This window comes from Micromesistius poutassou, assembly GCF_964030765.1.
Source record: "Micromesistius poutassou genome assembly, chromosome: 11".
NCBI lineage: Eukaryota > Metazoa > Chordata > Actinopteri > Gadiformes > Gadidae > Micromesistius > Micromesistius poutassou.
In genome coordinates this window covers 4,904,236-4,931,848 of record NC_140281.1, presented here as the reverse complement: position 1 = coordinate 4,931,848, position 27,613 = coordinate 4,904,236, and the positions used below count along the sequence as shown (strand labels likewise).

The window sequence follows — 27,613 nt, the reverse complement described above, 5'->3', positions numbered from 1 at the left end:
TGGATCCTCCAGAGCTGTCAGGGGCTGTGCATTTCACCTCCCACCAGAACCACAAAGATGTTCATCATATAACACATGGAGTTTTTTTTGTACGTTTAAAGTACAAATATGTCCACAGATCTCATCTGATCTCTAAAAAGTACTCGAGTGGAGACAGGTAAAGTATATAGATGGTTGTGTCGATATTCGTTTACTCGTTGTTGTTTTTTTGACAGAGCGGAGCCCATTACGGAATTACATACTATGACGTAAAACGGTGCGTAACCCCGTAGATCCAAGATGGCGGCGGCCGCAGCGTCACGCCAGTAAAACAGATCCAGCAACGGGGGTGCAGTCAGCTGACCACCGCCTGCTGTCACGCATCGCAACCCGCTCAGTTCTGTCGAGGCAAGAACGGATCCCCGAGTCATTTTATAAGGTGAGGTGTATTGTGTTGTATTTGAATGGTATACAATCCCGAGGTGATATTTAATTATATTAACATGTAGAGTTGTTCATGGCTTAGACATCTTAATGCACCAAAACGGCAGAGCAAGCGATTTACTGCAAGGCCAAGACCTATGTTGTCAGTGTAATTGTCTGCTGGACATTTTTAAGGCAAATCTACTGTGAATCTGAATCTAACCGTGATAAATATAAAGCCAGAATTGCACGGTATGAACTCCGGGCTCGACGTCCATATCTGCGGCAGTTTAACGCGTAGTTATTTGAGGAGGTTATACATTTATGCAGCTCGTTCACCATCAGTAGGCTAGGTAACGTTAACCGGTCAATCATTGCACGCAACAGTGTTGCATTATATTTTAGTTGTGTGTGTGTGTGTGTGTGTGTGTGTGTGGGGGGGGGGCATAGCACTTGCATGCAACAATGTTTAAAATGTTGAAGACATGCAGGCTCATACTGTGGGTTTATCTAGGCCCAACCGCACAGACCCCAATGCCCACTGGCCCAGCTACTAGTAAGGGGAAAATGAAAAGCACACAGACATTCATTCAGGATTTGTTTCACTAAAGGCCTACAATATTTGAATAGATATGTAGAATATAAAACTCCACTGCAGGATAGTTGTTTCTAACTGGCTTACTGTTCTTAACCCACTTATTCTGTATCTTATATTTAGTTGAATTCCATTGTTATATTTTGGACTTCCCGGTTTTAAGGCACACTCCTTTTCCACTTCCTCAAACAGCCCATAGAATGACCCCCATCCAGCAGTCATGTGCCAAGATCATGTGATCCAGCTGTCACCTCTTAGCCATATACATGTGAATATATACTATAGATACTAATACTATTCAGATAAATTTTTATACAACATCTCCCAATACAGAGTGCAGTCATCGGTTACATAAATGTAGGTTCTATTTTTTTCTTGCTGAAGAAATCGTTCTATCATATATCCATATTCTACTGTCTTGAGTAGGGGCCATTGAACTAATGCTTAAACGATTTTGAGGGTGCAGAGCTGGCAATTCTATGATCTAGTGGTAGAAATCAGACATTTGTTAGGACTAATGTCGGCTGGTGATGGTTAGACACTGTGTGTTTTATATAAATCCTATACACACTAAACCATCCAACAAATATTCTTCTTGAATACGTTTAGTTCTGAGAATCCAAGACACTTTGAGTAACTGAGAGGCTGAAGGACACCTACAGGACCGTCTGGGCATGATTAGGAATACTCCAGGAATACTTCCAAATACATGGCAAGCTGCTTTCAGGTTGCAAGTTTCTGTAGAAGCCGCTAGATGGCGCTCGTTTATTCCTGAATAGAGAGAGAGAGAGAGAGAGAGAGAGAGAGAGAGAGAGAGAGAGAGAGAGAGAGAGAGAGAGAGAGAGAGAGAGAGAGAGAGAGAGAGAGAGAGAGAGAGAGAGAGAGAGAGAGAGAGAGAGAGAGAGAGAGAGAGAGAGAGAGAGAGAGAGAGAGAGAGAGAGAGAGAGAGAGAGAATAATGATACATCAGTGAACTACTGGACAGGACCAAATAAAGTGTGAGGTGAGGAAATATTGCTGGTCAATAATTATTGATGTAGCTCACTGCCTGCAGCGAGTAATTCTGTTAAGCTGAGTGACAGGTCGCGTTTGGGTTACTGGTCGACGTACTGTCTAGTGTAAGCAGGCTCTGTAGACTGTTGACTCCTCAATTATGTGATGGATGTGTGTATGTGTAAAAGAGGGAGGGTATATCAGTAGGTAGGTAGGTACACACTGGTGATGCTGGTCTGGGGTCCCCCTCTGATGTCTGGGTGATGCTGCGTCATCATGCTGAGGATGTGACGTCGTGATGTGGCTGCTGCTCCACTTCATCTCTGATTGGTTACAATCCCGAGATCGAGATCATAGACGGATTAATCATTAAACAGTCAAATAAGGATATATTTATTTGTGCTGCAGAGATCGATTTTTAGTCTTTTACATGCAATATTAATGAATCTGTCTGTTTTTCAGTTCAGTCTGTCCTAGCCTGCAAAGATGGACATGTCCAAGCTGGCGAAGATTCGGGACGAGGAGAGGGAGAGCGAGTTTGGATACGTCCATGGAGTCTCCGGGCCTGGTATGAACACACACTCGCACACACACCCATTATTGCACTGGTTCTCAAACTTTATTTTCAGGCCCTCTTGGGTCATAATAAGTTACCTCAAAGATTTCTGTGGACCAAATCAGAAATTCCTGCTGCATTCCACATGTTACACATTTACTTTTGAATGACGGTGTTATGAATCCAGATCCGGTTCCCGCTGCCTTACCCTGGTCTGTTCCTCTGAATGAACTTATGTCCTGGTTCTCCTCCCCCAGTGGTGACGGCCACGGCCATGGCGGGGGCAGCCATGTACGAGCTGGTGCGTGTGGGCCACAGCGAGCTGGTGGGAGAGATCATCAGGCTTGAGGGGGACATGGCCACCATCCAGGTCTACGAGGAGACCTGTATCCTCTCACACCACGCCCGTCTGCTGCCTCTCAGCTTCTCCTTGTTTCTTTATTCGCTATCTTTGATGGACTACTCAGTCTTTCAGCAGATGTGACTTGCAGTGATTTCTTCTGTACATGTTGTTAATGAGCAGGTAGTGGTAGGGTATCTTGTTTGCCTGCAGACTTTGGGGTTTGAACCCTGAATCTTTTGGCTGGGAGTTAGGGTTAGGTTTATTGTTTTCAATAGCAGAAGGTTCAAGTGTAGTGTTAAAAAATAGTCTGAGTAAAAAGGTACTGGGTTCAATCCAATACTCCCAGGGGCCAACAAAAAGTAGTTAGATTAAATCTTAAAAATAACAATTTGACACAAGTAGCTTGGATATCGTTAGCATTTGATCTCTCACATTACAAAGACATTGCTCTGGGTCGTCATTTTGTTTGTTTCCTTAACCGGCTGTCAGCCGGTGTGTCGGTGGGGGACCCCGTCCTGCGCACAGGGAAGCCCCTCTCTGTGGAACTGGGCCCCGGGATTATGGGCTCCATCTTTGACGGCATCCAGCGGCCCCTGAAGGACATCAATGACATCACCAAGAGCATCTACATCCCCCGCGGAGTCAACATTGGAGCCCTGAACCGTGACTCCAAGTGGGAGTTCACGCCCAGCAAGAGCCTGCGGGTAACTGACTGACTATTGCAAATATGATTGTGACCCCTGTTTATGACTAGAGGCTAGGTGCTTGCTACATATCCGGGTATACTTCTGGTAGAAGCTACATGCTGACATCAATGCTTATATATTAAATATTTTTGGAAACTTTCCATGGGAATTAACGGGAATTTATGTGAATAAACTGGGAATTTACAAAATTGAAGCTTAACAGGGGACTTAAATAAAGTTGGGGAAAATATATTTTAGCATAATCTTGACTAACACAACCAGATTTCATGCAAGTAAACTTGAATATCTATGTTACTCCTCAATCACGCTAGCACACTGCTTACTGCAGGGCTATTGAGACCACGCCCCCTACATGCACTGTGCATTCCTCCATCACGTGTGCACTGATGACTTCTAGAACCCTGGACCACACTTTTGAGCCCAGAGCATATTTAACTCAAAATTCATGTTTTTGTTCAATAAAAGAATAAAATAATTAGAACTTGATAAAGTTCTACTTACAATTAAATCTGTTAAAATCACGTTTATTAAATTTTTGTAGTCATGTTTTTTAATAGTGTTATTTTGCATGGATGTCTACTTATAACAAAAAAAAAAATATATATTTATGCTTGGATATTGGCCTGGGCAATAAAACAATAGATTATCGTATCGTGATAGACTTTTGATCAATATCAATGGAAAACATGTTCAATATATATCGATAAGAGACTGGACCACCGAATCTAGCAGCTGGTTTTGTTACACAAACACGGTTCCATACTTATTTACAATATTTGAGTTTTTCATTGTTGTATCGACATTGGAGTATTTATCAGTGATGAACAGTGGAAGGTCATTAAGTGTTAAACAGAAGTGTTTAAATCCAGCATGGTAATTCCTAGTCTTTTTAGGTAATTCAAATTATCAATAATTATCGATATCGATCAATATGAACAAGTTATATTGTGATATGTCTTTCAGCCATATCGCCCAGGCCTACTTGGATATGATACAGTTAGATTAAATTACCCTTAATTCTCAGTTAATTCCCATAATTTTCAGATTTTTAATATTTCCGAAATCCCAGAGGTTAACTTCCCATGGAAATTTACTGGAAATTTTCCACCCCTTTGCAACCCTAATCTACACAAACGATATGCCATATGAAAGCTGCGACTCAAAGGAGTCGAATAGTATAAGTCTCATCATTTTGTGATCTTATTTTGATGATGATTTGTGATCTTATTTTGATGAACTAGATGTGAAGAAATAGGGTCAATAACATACTTTTCCAAGTTACTACCGCACACGGCTCATCTCAGCTCAGCTAGATTTTATCTAAAATTTATTCACCTTGATCACATTAGCTATTTGTATAACGCTTCGCTTTTTTACATTTTTAAAATGGTGTCCATGTTTACATTGTTTACTCCATTTAGACTCTGTTGAAATCCCTTTAATTTAAGCCATTCAACATTTCTTTACGTCTTAAACTGTGGCTTTACTAAAATATATTTTCAACCTCACTTTGCACTGCAGCACTTAGCACTTATTAGGAAATACATTTTCTAGTTATTGTTTGACCTTCTTCTCCTCTAGTTTCCCATGGGTTATTGAGCCTTTGGTTTGTGGGTGGCTCTACAGTTACAGTCATCTCCTTGTATCCTCTCAGGTGGGCAGTCACATAACCGGTGGGGACATCTATGGGGTGGTATATGAGAACTCCCTCATCAAGCACAAGATCATGCTGCCCCCCAGGAACAGAGGCACCGTCACCTACGTGGCCCCCCCCGGGAACTATGACGTCTCTGTAAGTTCAATCATTCATCAGTAATTTCTGTCTCTTAATCATTATGCTGTTAGTTGTATTTATTTAATTATCAGTTTTATATTATTGTTGGTAATTCCCTTCTGTTATCTTTCACGCTGTATTGTGTGTATCTTTTATATTCACCTCATGTCCCCGTCCAGAGGCCTCCATGGTTCCCCTGTGTTTAGCTGTGACTCATGGCCTCCACCAGGGCCTCCTGAAGGAGTCCTGGGGCTCTGAGCTCTCGTGTTTGAGGATTATGATGATCACAGTAGCAGGACCACCTCTTCCATCCCATGTATCTTGTGTGTAGGCCTGTCGCGATAAGCAATAAATAAATTAATAGCATGATAAATTTAAATGAGCTCGATAATTTTGCCGGCCGCGATAATTACCATTTTTACCATTAACATACTTTTTTTTTTTTATTATTATTTTTATTTTCTCTCGTGTCTCTCTCTATCAAAGAGACTGGATGACAAGAGTTTTCACTCCGGAGCATCGGTCTCGATAGACCCCTCTTGCTTCCTTAGCGTAATGACGAGTTAACCCTCGAGTCGTGTCACTTGTCAGCCGCATGGTCTCTGTGTGGGGAGGCGGACCAATGGCGTTACAGAGTCAGAGCCCATCTACGCCCGTCTTCCTAATAGACATTCTCTGACAGAGTGCAGCATGAGAGCCCTGTGAGGAGTAGCAAGCCAGCGAAAACGCTAGTTGAGATTTGGAGGAATAAAAAACAAAGATGGAATTGGTTTCAAAGCCAAACATGACAGCTGCCGTGTGGGAGCACTTCGGGTTCAAACCGAATGACCGTGGTGAACCACTTAACCTGTGCGAGCCGGTATGTCGCATTTGTTGTAAAACCATAGCAACTAAACGTGCCAATACAACAAACATGCATCTGAACCTAAAGCATAATCATCTGATGCAGTTTTCCCAGCTGCGAAAAAAAAAATACAACAGATCATGGGACGTCTCCGATTTTCCGACAGTCCACAATCACTGGGGCGTTTAGTTGACAAAGAAAGTACAAACAGGACAGTGCAAATGGTGTGCACTCAGACTGTAGTTCGCTTCATGTAGTTTTTATTTCAATTTTATTTATTGTTTTTGGTTGTTTTGTTTATTTATTTTGGATATTTAAAATGTCTTCCAGTGTTAAATATTCTTTAGAAATAACAGTTTATTGATCTTTGAAAGGTTGTACTTGCATTATTATGCCATTGTCATTATGTTAGTTGAAAATAATCTCAAAAATACAATCTTATCGCAATAATTTCTATCTAATAATTTATCGCCCAGCAAAATTTGTCATTGTGACACGCCTACTTGTGTGTCCAGGACGTGGTGATGGAGCTGGAGTTCGAGGGTGTGAAGGAGAAGTTCACCATGGTGCAGGTGTGGCCTGTGAGACAGGTCCGGCCCGTCACCGAGAAGCTGCCCGCCAACCACCCCCTGCTTACGGGCCAGAGGGTCCTGGACGCCCTCTTCCCGTACGTCTTCTACTGTGGGACGTCACCATGACAATGAATGGATACAAAGTGGATGTGCATAATTAATGTTTGGCTTGTAGCATGAAAAACAAAATAGTATACAATATTTAATAACAATTCAATATTGTATATACTTGTGGCATACTTGTGATTGTGGTAGCACTATCGTTGCTAATAATGTTTTTCATTTTCCCATCCTTTCTGCCACTCTCTATCTCTCTCTCTCCCTCACTCTCTCTGCGCTGTGAAGATGCGTGCAGGGTGGAACAACCGCCATCCCCGGAGCCTTTGGCTGTGGTAAAACCGTCATCTCCCAGTCCCTGTCCAAATACTCCAACAGTGACGTCATCATCTACGTGGGCTGCGGGGAGCGCGGGAACGAGATGTCAGAAGTCCTGCGAGACTTCCCAGAGGTGTGTGTCCTAACGTTCCTATTCCATCTGTCACTTTTCCTTAAATGCATTTTGTGGATGATCAACCGTTTTTCTGGCCAATAGCTTACCATGGAGGTGGACGGGAAGACAGAAAGCATCATGAAGAGAACGGCGTTGGTGGCCAACACCTCCAACATGCCTGTGGCGGCCAGAGAAGCCTCCATCTACACAGGTAGCCAATGACAGCCCTGTCACATGGCTCATAGGCCACCCACTGAAGTCACTGGCATATGTACGAGGAGAACTGGATATGGTTTATGCCACGATTGCTGCCTACTCATCTTACTACTATATAATAGCAGGCCTGTCGGACAAGTTACTCCTCCACACTTGGTCAAGTGCGCATGTTTCAAGCACCCCACAGCTCGCACACGCATGCACACGCACCACACCACACCGCACGCACGCACACATACGATTGATATCCCCCATCCCCCCTTCCCAAACCCTCCCAGGTAAGACGTTTTGTCTGTAGACTGTAGAAATTGCGATAAAAGAAGTGAAGAGATTTCTCATGTTGACAACGCAACGGCAGGTCGTTCATTTTATCATATAAAAACCGTTAGATTCAAACATCGCGCCGACCGGCATATCAACACACAAATCCCATGATCTTAAAGAGACAGCGTCCCTATAACACAGAACAAAAACATATCAATAACACAGTGTGGTGCATTATGTCTATAGAGTCCACCACAAGACTACACTTTATTGCTAAAATGTAATATTAGTCTCCTCCTTGAGCCTCCCGAAATGTCTTTACACTATGTTGCTCAAACTTAATATTACTCTTCTCCTTGAGCCTCCAGAAATGTCTTGCGATATTGATATCCCCCCTCCCCCATGCCGACTGTTTTGGTTGTTTTATTTTTCTAATGTTTTGTTTGTAGGCTGTGTCTGACTGTAGGCTACTGCTGCCTGTCTTGGCCAGGTCACTTGAAGAGATGTTTAATCTCAATGACTTAATCTTCTGGTAAAAAAAACAAAAAGATGACATCTTAAACTCTCACATCAGGTAGCCAATGTACAATCCGCAATCATGCCCTCACACTCCCCCTCCCCCTCCCCCACACAAGCCCGTGCTTTATTTCACTATAGCTAGGTAGGTTGCTGCCTTAGCTGTTGTTACACTTAGTTTATTTCACTAAGGTGCTTCTGTAAATTAACATTTTCAGCTGTTTATTATTTTCAACTAACCAATAGTAGTTGCCATGCATTTTTAAAATGTCAATGCACTTTGAGCCCAGAATAACAGTAAAAGCTATTGAATAATTGATTTGCATGCATAGTATACTACACTTTCCATTGAACAATTACCCCTGTAACTCATAAATTGACTAATTTTACAATGTAGTCAAATGCTCACACACTAGTTGCTTTCAGACACACGTGTAAGTCTTGATATTCTCCTGCTATTCTCCTGATGGACCATATGTGTGAACAATATATCCTGACATTTGTACTCTCCTGAATCTCCTGAATAATACTACCCCTGAGGTAGTATTTTCCCCATAGGAAATGTAAATTATGAATTGTGAATGAGGAGTAGAAAATCTGTATTTCTCACACCATTTTAGTGGGCATGTTGATGACACTTCTGCATGTCATTCAAAGTTGAGCTGCTTTCACATATGACCTCCGTCTTTTCTCCACATTTGTGGAGCACGAGGTTCAACCATGAGGGTCATTCACACTTATTCACACTTGACGCCCGAAATGCGGACATCTGTGTCGCTCAGACATCAGTAGAATCTCCGGATGGTTTAGGGGGGCGGGCTTGCAAGGGGCGGGTATGACATAGGGTCTAAATTCTCAAGAGGCGGGACATGATGTAGTATAACTGCGACAGCTGTCACGTTGGTTTGTTGTTTGACCGCAGACAGCATGGAAGCAGAAAGAGCAGATCTTCTTAACTGTTGTTGCAGCGATACATCAGATATTTCGTTGCATCCACAACATCCGAGGCATCGATGAACGGTCTACGTCCCGTATAGTAGCCTATATTTTAATTTAACGTATTTAATGGTAATAGACCTCACGGGGATGGACAATGGATAATGAGCGTTGTTTAATTAAATTACAATGCCACGAGAACAGCTGTCTCTGAACTTATTTCTTATCACCGGGTTCGGCGTGAGAGTGTCCGGGACAGAAGATGTCTCTGAGCTGGACGGTGATGGCATGACGGTCTCCATGCTCTCCGACGGGGAAACTGAGAGGGCTGCCACTTGCATGCTGCCAGTCGCTCGTAGTGGCCTTGTGGAGTGCCAGCCCCCCCAGATCGTCTCACATAAATCCTGGTACTGGCAGGTTTTGCGGTCGTTCCCACTTTTTTTGTTGTGGTCTACCACGGTGGTGAACTGCACAATTCCCTTCACAATTCCCATTTCAGCAAGCTTCTTCACCATACGGTCGTACATTACTGTGTCTTTCGCAGTGCCCTCCATATGTCGGCCCTCAAAGTAAGCAGCTGAAAAACCTCTTCGTCTTTCCAGGCCATTCTCGTTTTGAGTCGTATGTCTCCTTGCCTCTCCTATATATGCAGCCTGCTCCTGGCGTGTTTTTTGTTCCCGCTATAGCGTCATCAACACGCCCACTAACGTGAAGTGCAAAATGCCGACATTCTACTGCTCATTCACATATAAGGTCATTAAAATACTACCTCTGGGGTAGTATTTTTTCAGGAGGTCCAACGTGCAACGTGCAGACTATACACACTTAATTTGGTGTACCACATGAGTACATCAGCAATGCACAAACATTTGAAGAGAAAACACCCTGGAGTTCTGTGTCAGGATGGCAGCAAAACACCGTAAGTTCTGTTGATTTTTTCCCCCTTTAGCAGTAGTAAACCAAAGATCCTACTCTCTGAGTAAACGTTACGTTAGACTGTTGAGTTGTCTAGTTATTGACTCCGTTCAATAGAGATGTCTTTTAACTACCACTAGAACAGGTCCCGTGTTTGCCTAGTTTAAAGCTGTTTGTGCCACCAGTCCCGACATGTTTCTTATCGGTTTGATTACATTGGATGGTTGATTTTATACTCCGGTGAAAAGAGAACTTCTGTCATGTTATGTAATTCTAGTCTAGCCGTTTACTCTTGAAATTCTACGATCTAGCAACCAGTTCCAAGTAGACAATTTGACAATTTAAATCACAAATTATTTTTGAAGTTGAGTCTTTGAGATGGCTGTAGTATACTATTACCAAAATATATCATAACAACAATGACGTGGACTATGCTATATTTCTGATTTGCTATTGTGAATATTCATGTGCTTTGTTTTTTGCCTTTACAGGAGTAAGCAAAGCAGTATGGAGGATTTTTTTCATAAAAAGAACCAGACACCTTGCACACCCCAGGAGGCTAGTGTGTATACAAACAGCATCGTCTCTATGATTGTAAAGGACATGAGGCCCCTTGCTATTGTTGAAGGTGAAGGATTCCGTGAAATGGTAAACACTTTCCATTTAGGATACACCCTTCCATCCAGGCGCCACTTCACTGACTTAATAGAGAGAAAGTATGTGGCCATGGACAAAGTGAAAAGTGTACAAAAAAGAAAGTACTTCCAAACCATCACTAATTACTGATGCTTGGACAAGTGTTGCCACTGAGGCATACTTAGGTGTCACCTGTCATTTTATAAATGAACATTGCCTCTTGGGTAGTGATGGTGGCAGAGAAATTTGATTTCTCCCTTCGAGATAATGTACTGGCGATTGTACATGATAACGCGGCCAATGTTGTTGCAGCTCTTTGCATCCTAGATGAGAAACATGGGGTAGCGTCACATCGTTGTGCTGGCCATATGCTTCAGTTGGTGGTCAACCATGCCTTGGAGAAGAATCCCATGATCGACAGGTCCCTCGGGCTGCACAGTGCCTTGTGAAGCATTTCAAGAAAAGTGAGCTGGCTAGCAGCAAGCTGAAACAAACAAAAACAGTGGGGTACAGCTGAGCATACACTGATCCAGGATGTCTCTGTAAGATGGAACAGTTCGTACTACATGGTGAGTCGCCTTTTGGAACAACGGTGGTCGCAACACTTTCAGACCCAGAAGTTACACAGCATGGGAAGCAGTACCTGGATCTGAGGAATGACCAGTGGATCTTACTGGAGGAGCTGGAGCAGGTCCTCAAGCCTTTCGAACAGGCCACTGTTTTTCTCAGTGGAGAGTCCTATGTCACAATATCTTTTTTACCTCCTCTCCATAAGTCCACGAAGAAAACCACACATGGGTCTGCTGCTGTGAACTCTTTTCAAATTGCTGCAGACCAACAGATGCAGGCAAGGTGAGAGTCTGAGTCTGCTTTTTAAAGAGGATGGACAAAATGTGGCCATCATTGCTGCTGCCCTTGACCCCCGCTTTCGTAAGTTGAAGTTCCTGTCACCCGATGATGCTCTGAAGGTGCAAGTACAAATTCAGGCTCTTGCAATTGATATCAAAAGAGCCCAGCAACAACTGGCAAGGATTGAGCATGAGTACTCAGCCAGTCCCCAGCAAAAGAACACCTCCAAGTCTGTGCTGGACACTCTGCTTGGCTCGAACTCTGAGGGGGAGGGCAGCAACGAGGATATTGGCCAGGAGGACAGTGGTGAGGGTGAAGCGGTGAGAAACAAGGTTCTTTTGTATTTTGGGGAGAATTGCATTCCAAGGGATACTAGCCCACAAGGAAAATGCAGGAAGGTTCCCCAAACTGGCTGTTCTAGTCAAATCCTACTTGTCTGTGCCTGCAACCTCCACTCCATCAGAACGTCTTTTTTCAGATGCTGGAAATATGTAAAGAAAAAAAGGGCAAGCCTGACACCGGATCATGTTGACATGTTAACATTCCTCCACTCCAACCGTCAAACTATATCTTGAATTCAGCACAAGCACGCACGCACGCACAGTGGGAGGAAGGAATAGAAAAGTATTTTTATTTTTGGTATATTCCTCCTGGGTGACTTCTTATTTATTTTGTTAGATGCTACATCTGGCATCAGAATGCATTATTTTGCAGTTTGCACAATTCAATTGCCATTTTTGCACAATTTAATTGCACACAAGTGCCATGTTAAAGAAATATTTAATAAATATTGATATGTTAACAAGAAATGTTTTGATATCCATATTGTGTCAAAAAGTTACATTGATCAAATAATAGTGAGATAATCGGTAACTGCAAAATTATTGTTCGATTAATCGTAAAATGAATCGTTTAGTCGATCATTTAATCGATTAGTCGACTAATTTAAAAAATAATCGTTAGATTAATCGTTTAAAAAATAATCGTTTGGGACAGCTCTACACTCAGTACGTTAACATGCACAGCTTAATCCGATTAAAATCATAGTTCGACTATGCTCCTCAATTGGACAGCTGTAATTGTACGATTATACATGGTGGTGAGAAAATTTATCCATTGGCCGAAGCATGTATAGATGTAAACACGTCGGAAGAAAAAAACTTTTATTTTGACAGATGTGCCCGAAGTTACTACTTTACAACCTCGTTGATGACCCACATTTAGAAAAACATGTACTTTTAATTCAGCCATGGGTGAAATCGAAGCGTAGTGTCTGTGTGCTTCCACCTTTAATGCATGCCATGCGAGCTCCCGCAGCTGGGACACAATTCACAATTCGTCTCCTTCTACTTCCGGCTCACGGCCCCAGGAAAAGATCTCGAGCATGCGCAGAACGCAATTCAATGCATAATCCAATTCGACTCTGCACGCTTAACTCGACTATGAATCACATTATCTAGGGGTCTTAATTCGACTATGTAACCCAACCTAAGTAACCCAATTTGATTCAAGTATAGCTCGACTAAGGTGTATACATGCATCTTAGTAATCCAATCATAGTTGGACTAAGCCAATAAGTCGACTTTCTTGAGTGTCTTGTAAACGCACTGACTGAGTGGCACCCTAAATGATAATCAGCCTGTTGCCTTTTGTTCGCTGAATGGTTAAAAAATATTTAAATGTTGGCACTGCTTTTTCATTCATGGTGAACGCTAATGGATAGGTCTTATCATAACCCTTAAAGTACACATCATACAATAAATTACAATACATGAGTTCACAGCTGCACACGTATATAGAATTTTTTTTTTTTTTAATTATTGACAACAGTTAGCTGAACATTATAGGGTCCCGTCCTTCCACTACCTGTTTTCTCAGTTAAACACAGAAATCAACTACATTTGTCCCAGTGTTTATGAAATGAAGCAAGAAAATACGCTCTCTTTCTCCACTAACGCAGTCATTCATGACGCCTTTCTTCATCTTTGTTTCTTCTATTTGTCTCCAACTCATGCTCCAACTTTTCATCGATCGATGCTTCGGATTTTGTGGATGCAACGGAATATATGATGCAACATTTAAGATGATCGCGATGAGTTCTGCCCGTTTTGCCTCCATTTTGTCTATGGGTAAACCAAAACAAACTACAGTGACAGCGGCCGCACTTATCCCGCCTCTTGAGAACTTAGACCCTACGTCATATCCCACCCCTGGGAAGCCCATCCCCTTAAACCCCCCCCCCCCGTTGAGTGTGAATCACCCTCAGGGTCGAATCTCCTGATATACAAATGTGGCAAAAATGCGGAGGACATGTATGAAAACGGCTTATAAGTAGAAAATTATTATGCTTTCTTCATTACGTAATAGGTGAACCAAAATAAGTTGTAACATTATAGCAAAATGTTGTTAGATTATGCGCTCAGAATCGACTGGGGTTTCCACATTATAGCTCTGGGTTTAATTACAACTAGAGGTTGAGCGTGTGCAACACGCGAGTGGAAACTCTAAGTTAAGATAATACTCGCTCTTCAAGTGCAAACTCCCTGAGGTACCCAGTGCTCCTCAGTGACCAGTGAGACTAACCCAGTGCTCCTCATTGACCAGTGAGACTAACCCAGTGCTCTCTCTCAGGGTTCAGTGACTCTAACCCATTGCTCTAGGAGGGGTCAGACACCAGTGACTCTAACCCAGTGCTCTCTCTGACACCAGTGTCTCTAACCCAGTGCTCCCTCTCAGTGACCAGTGTCTCTAACCCAGTGCTCTCTCTCAGGGATCACCCTCTCCGAGTACTTCCGGGACATGGGCTACCACGTGAGCATGATGGCCGATTCCACCTCCCGCTGGGCTGAGGCGCTCAGGGAGATCTCAGGCCGACTGGCTGAGATGCCCGCTGGTACGTGAAACCTTGGTTAAAACGGGTAAATCTTCAGGGATGGGTTGATGTGTTTGTGTTGAGTGGAGGCATGGATGTTGTCCAAGAGAATTAAGAACTTCTTCCTAATGAGGCATCGTGATTTTAGTGATGTTGAACAGATTGTGTGAAATGCAGTGAAAAAATCTTTAGTAGGACAACAGTGAGGCCAGTAGGTGGTGTTGGTGTGCTTCATAACGAGACCATGTTGTAGAGATATCATAGTTCAGTCGTGTTAAACTTTTGATCCAGAGTTATTTTCTACACTACACTGTAGGAAAGAAATCCCCAGTAGAGGCTGGAGTTCCTCTGGAAGGGGGCTAGGTCTCCTCAGCCCTGACAGGCTGCCCACGGGGCTAATCAGAACTTCTCCTGGGTGTGTGTGTCCTCAGACAGCGGCTACCCTGCGTATCTTGGCGCTCGGCTTGCCTCCTTCTACGAGCGTGCCGGCAGGGTGAAGTGTCTGGGCAACCCGGAGCGAGAGGGGAGCGTCAGCATTGTCGGGGCGTAAGTACATTTCTTTGGCCACTGGAGAGCAGCGTTGGAGCAGTAACTCTGGGATCAGTTGAAAAATCAACGCTTCTCTGTCCTATCTCAGTGTGTCGCCCCCTGGTGGTGACTTCTCAGACCCCGTGACTTCAGCCACCCTGGGAATCGTACAGGTAACGAGACCTTCTGTGGCCAAGACAGATGTATTTTTAACTAAATATATTTATTTTATTTTATTGGTATTATGTTGTATGATGATATCTATATGTATACTTGTATCTGTGTCAAGGTGTTCTGGGGTCTAGACAAGAAGCTGGCCCAGAGGAAGCACTTCCCCTCTGTCAACTGGCTGATCAGCTACAGCAAGTACACGCGTGCACTGGATGAGTACTACGACAAGCACTTCCCCGAATTCGTGCCACTGCGCACCAAGGCCAAGGAGATCCTGCAGGAGGAGGAGGACCTGGCCGAGATCGTGCAGCTGGTCGGGAAGGTAAGCCTGGGGGGGAGGGAGGAGCTGGGGAAGGGAGGGGCTTGGCAGAGCAGTGAGGAGGAGGGGTCAGAGCAGGGAGAAGGAGGCCGAAGCTCCCAGGAGCTCCCGGACTGCTGCCAGAACTCCGTCAGAATGGCAGTCCGGCAGCTCCGCTCCAGGAGTCCGGTGGGGGAGCTTCAGCGGCAGTCCGGCAGCTCCGGCGGCGGAGCTTCGGCGGCAGTCTGGCAGCTCAGCTCCAGGAATACAATCCCTTTCTCCTCCACGTCGCGGTTCAATTCGAACTTCAGAGAGTCAAAGCCAAAGTTCTTTTCCCCCAATTCTTCTCAACCATGGCCGAGATACGCCACTACGAGTCTTTACTTGTTGTGGAAGTAAATATTAGATATTATATTATATAGATACCTATATATTATATAATGTATTATTATTATTAGTAGGTGCCAAGCACAAAGTGCGAGGAAACCTATTGAAATTGTTAGTGTTATTATTATTCCACTGCGTTTGACTTACACAGCCTACACCGATCGCTATACTAGCTGTCCAAACATGCAAACTTTGCACAAGCATATCTCGTAACCGGTTTGACCTACACTCATGAAACTTTGCTCACACATGCATATCCACATGCTGAACAAATATGCCTCAAGAACCTATGACTTCCGGTTCCCAGATTTTTCGCCATTTTGAATTTGGTTAAAAACAGTAAATTGCCTAAGGATCCCAGGTTTTTTGACTTTGACAAAAATCCTGTAGCCCATATCATCTATGGACCATTATCTTCAATCTGACCCAAAGATTAGTCTGTAAAATAAAGTTTAAAGCACCCATGAGCCATTGAGTTCTAAAACGGGCGTGGTTTAAACCGCGAAAATAGTTAATTGCTCATATCAACATCAAGTTGGACTCCTATGACGTTGACTCCAATACAAAAGTTGTTCGGAATCAAATTCTGAAAATGATTAAGTCGAGTCCGCAAACGGCAACAATCACTTCTCCTGCATGCTGTGGTTCACTCTGACAGCTTATTGGTCAATGGGCAGCAGCTCATTTGCATGAACGCTACAGACACCAGAAACAGCACATTCTGAAGGGACTGAAACAGAGGGTAATAGATTTTTTTTCCTAAAAGCTATTTCAAAACATGTTTTCTGGAACTCATATACTATGTTAACTTGTTGGGAAAACACCATAATATGTCCTCTTTAAATATTGCCGGATTATGGGATACCAATATCTCCTTTCCTTTCATAAAGGATGGTCAGGAGTAACCTATGCTAAAGGAGACTTAAAGGATGCATTGAGCCACCTTTCCTAAACATTTTTAGAATTTGAACCACCTTTCCTCCAAGTACTTCCAGGTCATCTCGTTAGGAAAAGAAATTTCCTATGTCAAAAAGAGGATCCGTAGAGGCCCTGTGTGTCTAATATTCATTTATGACACTCAGAGGCCCGGTCTGTTCAGATGAACACCGCTAGACACTCAGGACTCGTGCTATTGACTGCATCTTTCCTCCCCACGGTAGATCCCTTTAATTCAGAGCATCTGTTGAATATCCATGTCTTTCCAACTAATTTTTACTTTCAAACTACAGAAACTGCTATTGAAATGGCACCATCCACCACCAGCATTTAAATCCCCCCCACCACATCGCCAGGCTAACCTTTCAGTTTAGATGTCGGGGTGTTCCAGGGGGTCGTTGTTTTAAGACTTCTGGAACGCTGGGGAACTCGGCCTACCAGCACTCATCAGTGGTGAACAAACCTACTGTACCACAGTCTCGACCACATGCAATGACCAGGACTGGTGTACTGTAATACCGCCCAACACGCATCCCCTGCCCAGAGCCCACCTGCTGGTGCTGACCGCAGACTAAGATGTCCTGGGCTTATCTGGCTCTTGCTGTTTCTGAGCACTTTTTAAAAGCAGAGGGAAGTCCTGCAAGTGGAGAAAGCCTCAAAGTGTCTTCAGTAGCGGTCAGTCATGGTTCTTCTTCACCTCGTAGTGAGGAGAGAGAAACTGTTCATCCATGTGTCTGCAGCAGTGGGGCCGGGGGAGGGGGACCCTACCTGTATCTGATCAGTTTGCTTCATGTGTTTGTTCAGGCGTCCCTGGCCGAGACGGATAAGATCACCCTGGAGGTGGCCAAGTTGCTGAAAGACGACTTCCTGCAGCAGAACGGCTACACTCCATACGACAGGTAAATCCCCTACGACAGGTAGACCCCCCTCCGACAGGTAGACCCCCTACGACAGGTAGGGGTTCCGCCCCCCAGAAGTTTTACTAGAACCTATGACATTTCCTGCCAAGCGTCCAAGCGTCCTTGACACATTAAAGGATGATTATCTTATATGATAATGATCAGGGGCCGTATTCACAAAGAATCTTAGGGCTAAAAGTAGGTCATTAGTGGCGAATTTAGGAGTAACTCCTAAAAATAATGGGCGTGTCAGTCTTAAATTTAGGACTCCTAACTTTTTTCACTAAGAGCAATTCACAAAGTATTTTAGGCCTAAAAGTAGCACCTAAGTCTAGGAGAGCTTAAAAGTCCTCGAGAGGACTCCTAACTCAGTAAGACCTATTCATAAAGAATCGGAAAATGGCTGCGAGACAAAATGTTTTGGAGACAATGGAAGACTGTGAATTGATATGGCGATATAGGCAAAAACGTGAGGGTATCAAACTTGTTGTGGAATTAGTGAATAACACTCCGATATTTAGCAACAGGGAAAATGCAACTTTGCAATGACGACGATTTAGGAATATCGCAACCATCAGTGATGGTTAAAACACACAGGGCAATGTTACAAATGTACCTTTAATCATTCTTAATTATTTAATATATAAATATAAATAAATCACTTAACCCATCATTATTTGTCTCATGTATTAATAGTAATACAACACTTTAATCATCATTATTTATTTCAAATAAAAATAAATGGTTTGAAGTAAAAAAATAATAGGCCTATAACTACTCTTACTTATGATTACTATCTAATCATTTATTGTAAGATAATTTATTGTATTGAGTTCATAATCTGCTCAGTAAGGAGTCGGGAGTCGGACCAGTTGGGCTTTCGCTTGCGTTTCACGTTGTCTTCTCCTTCATTCACCATGATAGGAGGACTTGGTGGTATGGGCTGATATTTAAAGTGTTTAGTGACGTAGCCACGGGTGTGCATGGGTGTGCCTGGGACACCCAAGCGTGGTCCTGGCACACCTAAATATTTTCAGAATTAATTCATTACAAGGATTTCTTTCAATTTAAAGCAAAATGTGACAGAGCGCGGTGCGCGTTGCACTAGGACTGCGTAGTGACCGGTCTAGGTCCACGCATTCGCTACCACAGAAGTGGGGCTGTGAAGGAAACCCCCCTATTGGATTTTGCGATTATATCCATACATTTCATTCCCCCATCTACAGCATGGAGTGATTTAGTGGAGAGCCAGGGCTGCTTTCAGGATGGTTGTATCGATCGCTCCAGACCCTGGCTTCCACTGGACACTTGCAGCAGTTATTCTAACAGCGTTCCGGTAAATCACCGTGAACTTGAGGCCACCCAAACTCTCACAGGCGCACCTTAATTACAATCTCTGGCTACGCCCAAACTTTAAGTGCTGGAAATATTCTCATTGGATAATAGTTTGCAGGGTGCTTTTAATTACTTCCTTGATATAATGCAATTTGCGTATTTTTATTGTTTGCTTTGGCTCTCTTTTTAACGTGCATACAACGTCATTATCGTGGTCTGCACAAACTTGTCATCGTGTGTGTATTCTGCTAACAGCACTGTCCATAACTGTTTGATAAGACTTCATTTGTAGCCTAGGCTATTTCCTTATTTTTCGTTGATTTAGTGGGCTCGTTTGTGGGAAGTGGCGAATGAGTTTCACAGAGACCGCTGGCACTCAACAGCCAATCACCGTACTGACCGCTTCAAAACTCGTGCACGAGAATCAACGTAAGGGGGCGTTAGGGGGCGTTACTCTTAGTTCACTCTTAGTGATTTATTAGTATGAGTAGGTCTCAGCGGTTTTGTGAATAACTTTTAAGAAAAAACTCCTACGTAAAATGTTTTAGCGTGAGTTAGGAGCACTCCTAGTGGTAAGATAAAAAGCTTTGTGAATACGGCCCTCCATCTCCATATCTTGTGCTCGAGTAGTTTAAAAACAAGGCCTCGGAAATCCTGAGGCAGGCCTGTGGTTGGCAGAGAGCTTAGAAGAAACGCTGCAGTGTTTTGTTTTAGGAGAAACTCTGTTTAGCCCTTTGGTTATTTCATCAGCTGCTCTAACCTTTTCTTATGCAAATTATAATACATATATGCTAATTATGCAATAAATATGTATAAGGGGAGACGCACATTTTATTTAGTAAACAAGCCCTGTTTAATAAATAAGGTAAGGTACACTAGCATGCTTCTGGTCATATTGGCATATTAAGAGTCTGGCTTTTTAAGGGTAAAAGGGGATGAGATCTCTGAAATCATTTGAGGTTATGATTTTTTTATGCCCATATTTAGTCCACAAATAAAATCGAAGAGGAAAGAAAACGGCAAGGTCTTTAAACAAAGATCTCTGTTGGTACGTTGAGCTGGACCACTGACCATGACCTAACGTGTGTGTCCTCAGGTTCTGCCCCTTCTACAAGACGGTTGGCATCCTGTCCAACACCATCTCGTTCTACGACCTGGCCCGCCACGCCGTGGAGACCACAGCCCAGAGCGACAACAGGATCACCTGGGCCATGATCCGTGAGCACATGGGAGAGATCCTGTATCGCCTCAGCGCCATGAAGTTTAAGGTGTGTGTCAGCACTTATACATGGAGAGTCATAATCGGGGAACTAAACGAATAAGACCTCAACAGGACTTAATAAAGTAAAATGCATGTAAACACCTTTATCCGATCTACTTCGCACAAAAATCGGCACATGAATGGACAAGCTAAATCGGATAAGAACACCTAGATAAGTCGTTCATAGTCTGGTCTCTACTTGCATGTACACAGAATCGTTTCGGAGTTTGCGTTCTGCGCATGCTCAAGATCTTTTCCGGGGGCCGTGAGCCGGAAGTAGAAGGAGACGGTATACGTGTTGTTTTTGTCGTCGGAAAACGAGAAACTGCGATTTATTTAAAAAGGTGGCGCAGAAGATGGAGGAAGCCGGTGTCGTGCCAATGTAGCTACCCCCTATAAGAAGCGTATCACCTGCCGCGGGAGTGTGCATGGCATGCATTCAGTGCAGGTGGAAGCACACAGACACTACACTTCGATTTCACCCAAGGCTGAATTAAAAGTATATGTTTTCTTAAACGTTGGTCATCAACAAGGTTGTAAAGTAGTAACTTCGGGCACATCTGTCAAAATAAATGTTTTTTTCTTCCGACGTGTTTACGGTCTTTATTCATTCATTGCCCCGCGGCCGAACTGACGGGGGTATTCTCTGATATTATGAATCTTAAAGACTGCGTCGGGTCTCCGACTCTCTGGTACTTCCACAACAAGTAAAGACTCGTAGTGGGGTTATCTCGGTCATGGGGGAGAAGGAATTGGGGGAATGCCATATACGGACAGGTGGCAGAGGGGCTGCTCTGGTGGGAGAAAGATGTTTTCAGTAGACAGTTGTCAACTCACTTCGGGTCAGCGATTTATTTAAAAAGGTGGCTCAGAAGATGGAGGAAGCCGGTGTCGTGCCAATGTAGTTACCCCCTATAAGGAGTGTATCATCATCAACATGCATTCAGTACACACTACGCTTCGATTTCACCCAAGGCTGAATTAAAAGTACATGTTGTTATAAATGTTGCTCATCAACAAGGTTGTTAAGTAGTAACTACGATCTTTATTCCTTCATTGCGCCGCAGCCGAACTGACGGGGATATTCTCTGATATTATGAAACGCGACATGGAGGAGAAAGTGATGTTTTCAGTAGACAGCTGTCAGTTCACTTCGGGTCCATATTATTTCTCTGATGCTCCATTGTTTCGACCTCTCGGTCGTATGCGGACTCCTCCGCCGGCAGAGCCAGCTCCTCCGGCTGGACTTGAGTCTGCATGGAGCGTCGGAAAAATGATATGGAAAAATCTTTCTTGAATGCCGCCTGAGTTTGTTGTTGCTGGTGACGTTAAGAGGTCAGCCGGTGGCTCTATTACCACTAGTTGAAATGGTTACAGTGCCACCTATCGTACCGGGGCATGACACGCTTCGGCCAATGAACCAGTTTACTCACCGCCATGTATACTCGGACAATTGCAGAGCATAGTCGAACTATGGCTTTAATTGGATTAAGCTGTGCATGTAAACGTAGTGTGTCAGTACGTTTACATGCACAGCTTTATTTGATTAAAGCCATAGCTCAACTATGCTCCTCAATTGGACAACTGCAATTGTCCGCGTATACATGGCGGTGAGTAAATCGATCCATTGGCCGAAGCGTGTCATGCCCCGGTAAGATAGGTGGCACTGTAACCATTTCAACTAGTGGTAATAGAGCCACCGGCTGACCTCTTTACGTCACCAGCAACAACAACGAAACATTGCTTTCTCCATGTCGCGTTTCAATCTGGACTTCAGAGAGTCAAAGCCAAAGTTAATTTCCCCCAATTCCTTTTCCCAATGGGCGAGATAAAACCCGACTAGGAGTCTTTACTTGTTGTGGAAGTACCAGAGAGTCGGAGAACCCGATGCAGTCTGTAAGATTCATAATATCAGAGAATACCCCCGTCAGTTTGGCCGCGGCGCAATGAATGAATAAAGATTGTAGTTATTTTACAACCTTGTTGATGGGCAACATTTAGAAAAACATGTACTTTTAATTCAGCCTTGGGTTAAATCGAAGCGTAGTGTGTACTGAATGCATGTTGATGATGATACACTCCTTATAGGGGGTAACTACATTGGCACGACACCGGCTTCCTCCATCTTCTGCGCCAGCTTTTTAAATAAATCGCAGACCCAAAGTGAGTTGACAGCTGTCTACTGAAAACATCTTTCACCCGCCGGAGCAGCCCCTCCACCGCCCGTCCGTATACGGCATTCCCCGCCGTGGCGCAATGAATGAATAAAGATCGTAAACACGTCGGGAGAAAAAAACATTTACTTTAACAGATGTGCCCAAAGTTACTACTTTACAACCTCGTTGATGACCCACATTTAGAAAAACATGTACTTTTAATTCAGCCTTGGGTGAAATCGAAGCGTCTGTGTGCTTGCAGCTTTAATGAATGCATGCCATGCACGCTCCCGCAGCCGGGACACAATTCTTATAGGGGGTAACTACATTCACCGGCTTTCCCCTTATCCGATGGCAACAACAACAACGTGTGTGTGTGTGTGTGTGAGAAAGACTAAGTGTGTGCCTCTAACACAGTGAAAGTTTGTTCGCATGACATTGTTTGCCCCCTGTGCAAATGTTAAACTAGGTTTAGGATTATTTGAAACCTGGGTTTGTAGTTAACAATAACCAATTACCAACCCAGAGTACACAAAGTACAATAATAGTCCTAGGACAATCCCCGTCTGTGACTCAACCTATGCACCGTCTCCTGTAAAACATCACACAGACCGTGTGAGTCCAGTACAGAATGTCTGTGTGGGTTAACACACTACTTACCCTGCCCCCATACCAAAGTCCTCTGCCCATTGTGATGCTTAGGCACTAGTGTGTGTGTGTGTGTGTGTGTGTGTGTGTGTGTGTGTGTGTGTGTGTGTGTGTGTGTGTGTGTGTGTGTGTGTGTGTGTGTGTGTGTGTGTGTGTGTGTGTGTGTGTGTGTGTGTGTGTGTGTGTGTGTGTGTGTCACACCTGTAGAACGGCAGTAGCTCAGGAGTTAACCGCAAGGTTGCTAGTTCGATCACCGTCTGCTCCTAGCTGAGCGTCGAGGTGTCCCTGAGCAAGGCATCTAACCCTAACTGTCCCGACGAGCTGGCTGTCGCCTTGCATGGTTGACTCCGCCGTCGGTGGGTGAATGTGTGCATGAATGGTTGGATGTCAGGCAATACTGTAAAGTGCTTTGGATAAAAGCGCTATATAAATGCAGTCCATTTACCATTCCATTTACCTGTACCGCATCTGTCCCTGCCCCTGTCTCCAGGACCCCGTGAAGGACGGGGAGGCCAAGATCAAGGCGGAGTACGGCCAGCTGCTGGAGGACATGCAGAACTCCTTCCGCACGCTGGAGGAGTAGGCCCGACCCTTTACCTTTAGAGTACTGTACACGTACATGATCTAAGAGATGCCACTCAATCCTCCCCCCTCCTCCAGCCCCTCGCAAAGCCACCATTCCACCCCCACACTTTTGTGATTGGTTCCTGTGTGTGTGTGTGTGTGTGTGTGTGTGTGTGTGTGTGTGTGTGTGTGTGTGTGTTTGTGTGGAGGAATAAAAGAGAAGATGTACTGTATTCATTTATTTGCCGCCTCTGATGACCGACTCTGGGTTCCTGCGTGCAATCGTGGGATCCCAGTTTGTGTGTGTGGAAGAAAGAGTTGATAATCCATTTTTCAACATGATCCTGTTTCTGTTTACATTGATTTTCGTTGTGTTGTCTGTCCTCCTGTGATAAGTACTTTTTTGATGGTGTATGTGATTAATGGTCCATCTTTAAAAAAAACTTTAAAAAAAAAATGTATCAGAGATAAATTTAATCTATTTATTGCCAGCATTTCAACTTGAATGCTTTTGCTAGTTGTTTATTTGTCAGTTGTCCTGGTTATGTCGCCAGCTGTGCAGTGTTGTGTATTTGCAGTCTGGAAGTGGAGGAGTTGGCCCTGAATGGGACTCCGATACTTGGCCTCCTTGTGACGTGACCCGTAAAGAATAAACTGGGGAAACACATGACTGTGTGATTGCTAATGTGTGGCGTTATTGTGTGTCGGCCATACCTGCTCAACTGGTCTCGCTGCATAACCCTCAGTCAGTCTCTGTACGGAATCCTGTCCGTCCTGTCCGCATCCCCACCAGGAGATCAAGATGTACTTAGAGCAGATCGCTGAACCGCCGATCTTTGTTATCTTATCAGAGTTCGAAACCCAGCTCTGATACGAGGACCGATAGACCGCTCTAAACAACGGGAGACATCGGATGTGTGACGGACGTAAAGCCATAGTTTCAGGGCAATTCGGTGTTTTTTTTTACTACCCAAATAGGCCTACCGAAGAAGCGAGGAAGTGACTCCCACAGGTGTCTCTCCCGACTGGAGTAGTCGGCGTCCCGCAGGGCGCAAGTGTCGTCATGTGAACGCAGCTCTAAACATTGCACATTAAAGGAATGAGCCTTTAACGTCCAAAAGGTTTGACTGAACCGGATACTTTTGTCCTAGCTGTATAACTATAGGAGGACACACGTCGGGTTGTCTCGTCACATCCAGGTAAGCAAACACGGGGTGACGTACAGAAACACATGGGTGTGTAAACTGGAGATGTAAGGTAGGACCGAGGAGGGATGACAGTGCGGACAGGACACCGTCCGTAAGGTGAGGGCAGGCCTGCTGTTATCATCGGGGTGTTGGGGAAGCTGAATATGTCTGTGCCGACACAGTAGCCTGTCCCTGTTTGTCTTTACTGAGCACCATGGTTGAAAGGTTCCCATTAGAGGAGGGAGTGAAGCCACCAGACCTCATCATGGTCATAACTTTAATGTAGTGAGAGTTCCGGGGTTTCCTTTGTGAATAAGGGTTCGCCATGCAGATGAGTGAACGCACAACTTTTTTGTATCCCTTAATAATGCCCGGTAGTTGGTGGTCATATTTGAACCCCTTTTAATGAAAGCGTGACTAGTCGTGGTTTCCTCCGAAGTGGCCAACAGGTTTAGGTCGAGATGGAACCGTCCTCGGGCATATCCAGTGACGTCACGGAGGAGACGACCTCCTTCGGGGATGTCAGGTCGAGTTCGGAGGAAGAGGTACATTAACACTCACTGAAACCAAACTCGGATCCCTTCGACCTAAATCAAGATACATAGATTATCATCGAGGCTCGCTATCAGGCACCCTGGTTGTTGACAGCCTTTGTGAGCCCACATTTCTGCAATAGTTTCATCACAGCCAAGGGAATGCATCGCTTAATGTGGTCCACCCCTTACTGTGTGACACAAACACACCCAGACAGAGTGACACTGTAACATACCGTATCTACTGTATCATACCGTATCTACTTTAACATACTGTATGTACTATATCATGGTAAATGGACTGCATTTATATATAGCGTTATAAGTTCTTTACGATATTGCCAGACATTCACCCATTCATGCACACATTCACTCATCGACGGCGGAGTCAACCATGCTCTATCATACCGTAAGGCAACAGCCAGCTTAGGTTAGGTGCCCAGGGACACCTCAACACTCGGAGGAGCCGGGGACTAGCAACCTTGCGGTAACTAGCCGACCCGTTCTACCTCCTGAGCTACTGCTGCCTGGTGGCATACTGTGTGTACTGTATCATACCGTATCTACTGTATCAAACTATCTACTGTATCATAGTGTATGTACTGTATGATACCTTAAATACGGTATCATACAGTATGTACTGTATCATATCGTATGTACTGTATCATACCGTGTGTACTGTATCATATCATATGAAGTTTAGTTTAGTTTATTTATTTAGCACACATTAACATTAAATGGTGCAAGGAGGGAACGAAGCCCAATGGGCTTGTACAGAGCTCCACCCCTTTCAATAATCACACTTAATCGTTTAAGGCTGACAAATAAACCAAAAGAGGAGATAAGGTACAAAAATAATCAATGTCAATAAGGAAAAAGAAAAATCAGGAGACAACATACAAAAGTCATCCAAAATGGATGGAAGAAGATGTGGTAGATCTATGGATTTGAAAGATACAGTAGAAATGTTAGATAGAATAGGCTACTGATGAGAAGAATTGAAGCAGGCAGGAAGTAACTAGATGATTCATGAGAGGAGAAGATGTTTTTAAGCTGTTTTTTAAAGACAGAGTGGGAAGCTATGGCTCTTAATGGGGGAGGTAATCCATTCCATAGTATGGGGCCTCTGTATGGCATATTAAATTGGTGATGAGATGAGCGAGTGAAGGGTTACAAATAAATTATTATTGTGGCTGTGTCTAGTGCGATGAGAATGTATGTCTAATGACCGGGTAAAGAAAGATTGAAGGGAGGCCGGAAGATCTTGGGTACTATAAATGAACTTGTGAATGAACAAACAAATCAGGTAAGTATTCAGTTTGTGAATAGGTAGAATAGAGAAATTAATAAAAAAAAGTGGTGCTGACGGAGCATATCTGTTTGAATGTGAAATTAATCTTAGGAACCTTTTTTGAATAAGACATAATTTCTTGAGATGGTTTGGATATGAAGCTGCCCAGACCATGTTACAGTAGTTTAAATATGGAAACAAAAAGCTGTAGTAAAGAGTTAAATGAGCAGAGGGATGAATTAGAGGACAGACTTTTCTTAATATACCCATCATCTTTGTGGACCTTTTGCAGACAAGGTCTATATGGTTTGTCCATTTAAGTCTTTCATCTACTAGTACTCCCAAGAATTTTGTTGCTTTTACTTGCATGATTTCTGCTCCACTGATGAATATTTTAGCTAACTCTTTGGGGTATGACTTATTTGTCCTGCAAAAGTTCACAAAGTTACATTTCTTCACATTTAACGTTAACTTATTAAGTTGAAACCATTTAGAAATAACAGATAATTTGTCATTTACACTGTCAATCAGATACTTAAAGTCATTATGAGTTGCTATAAGATTAGTGTCATCAGCAAATAATACAGGAAGAAGCTGTTCACAAGACATGGCTAGGTCATTTATATAGATCAGAAATAATAACAGGCCCAGAATAGATCCCTGTGGCACCCCATGAATAATTCTGGACTTGGTAGAATTGTAACCATTAACTGATACATATTGTTCTCTGTTTTTTAAGTAATTTGAGAACCAGCTCAGGGCAATATCCTTAATCCCATATCTATTTAATTTGTCAATCAAAACACTGTGATTGACAGTGTCAAATGCTTTGCTTAAGTCCAGGAAGATCCCGATGGCAAACTTCCTATTATCCATGGCAGATGAGATAATATTTGTAAGCTGGAGTAACGCATGTTCTGTCGAGTGTTTCTTACGAAAT

General features: G+C 43.6%; 1 protein-coding gene and 1 pseudogene across 2 annotated transcripts; both read left to right on the top strand.

The window, feature by feature from the left end:
• The first annotated feature begins 288 nt into the window (after nucleotides 1-288).
• Nucleotides 289-24,337, top strand: atp6v1ab (ATPase H+ transporting V1 subunit Ab). The gene is made up of 15 exons (XM_084475593.1): nucleotides 289-418; nucleotides 2,452-2,557; nucleotides 2,803-2,931; nucleotides 3,378-3,592; nucleotides 5,250-5,387; nucleotides 6,729-6,880; nucleotides 7,131-7,293; nucleotides 7,378-7,486; nucleotides 14,378-14,500; nucleotides 14,911-15,025; nucleotides 15,117-15,180; nucleotides 15,297-15,500; nucleotides 17,604-17,698; nucleotides 20,130-20,301; nucleotides 23,589-24,337. The coding sequence occupies exons 2-15, from the start codon at nucleotides 2,476-2,478 to the stop codon at nucleotides 23,679-23,681; spliced, it is 1,854 nt and encodes a 617-aa protein (XP_084331719.1). The 5' UTR covers nucleotides 289-418; nucleotides 2,452-2,475; the 3' UTR covers nucleotides 23,682-24,337.
• On the top strand, nucleotides 10,931-11,761 carry LOC311355296 (E3 SUMO-protein ligase ZBED1-like; annotated as a pseudogene). Its single transcript has one exon. The product of its transcript is annotated as an E3 SUMO-protein ligase ZBED1-like (transcript).
• Nucleotides 24,338-27,613: the final 3,276 nt, after the last annotated feature.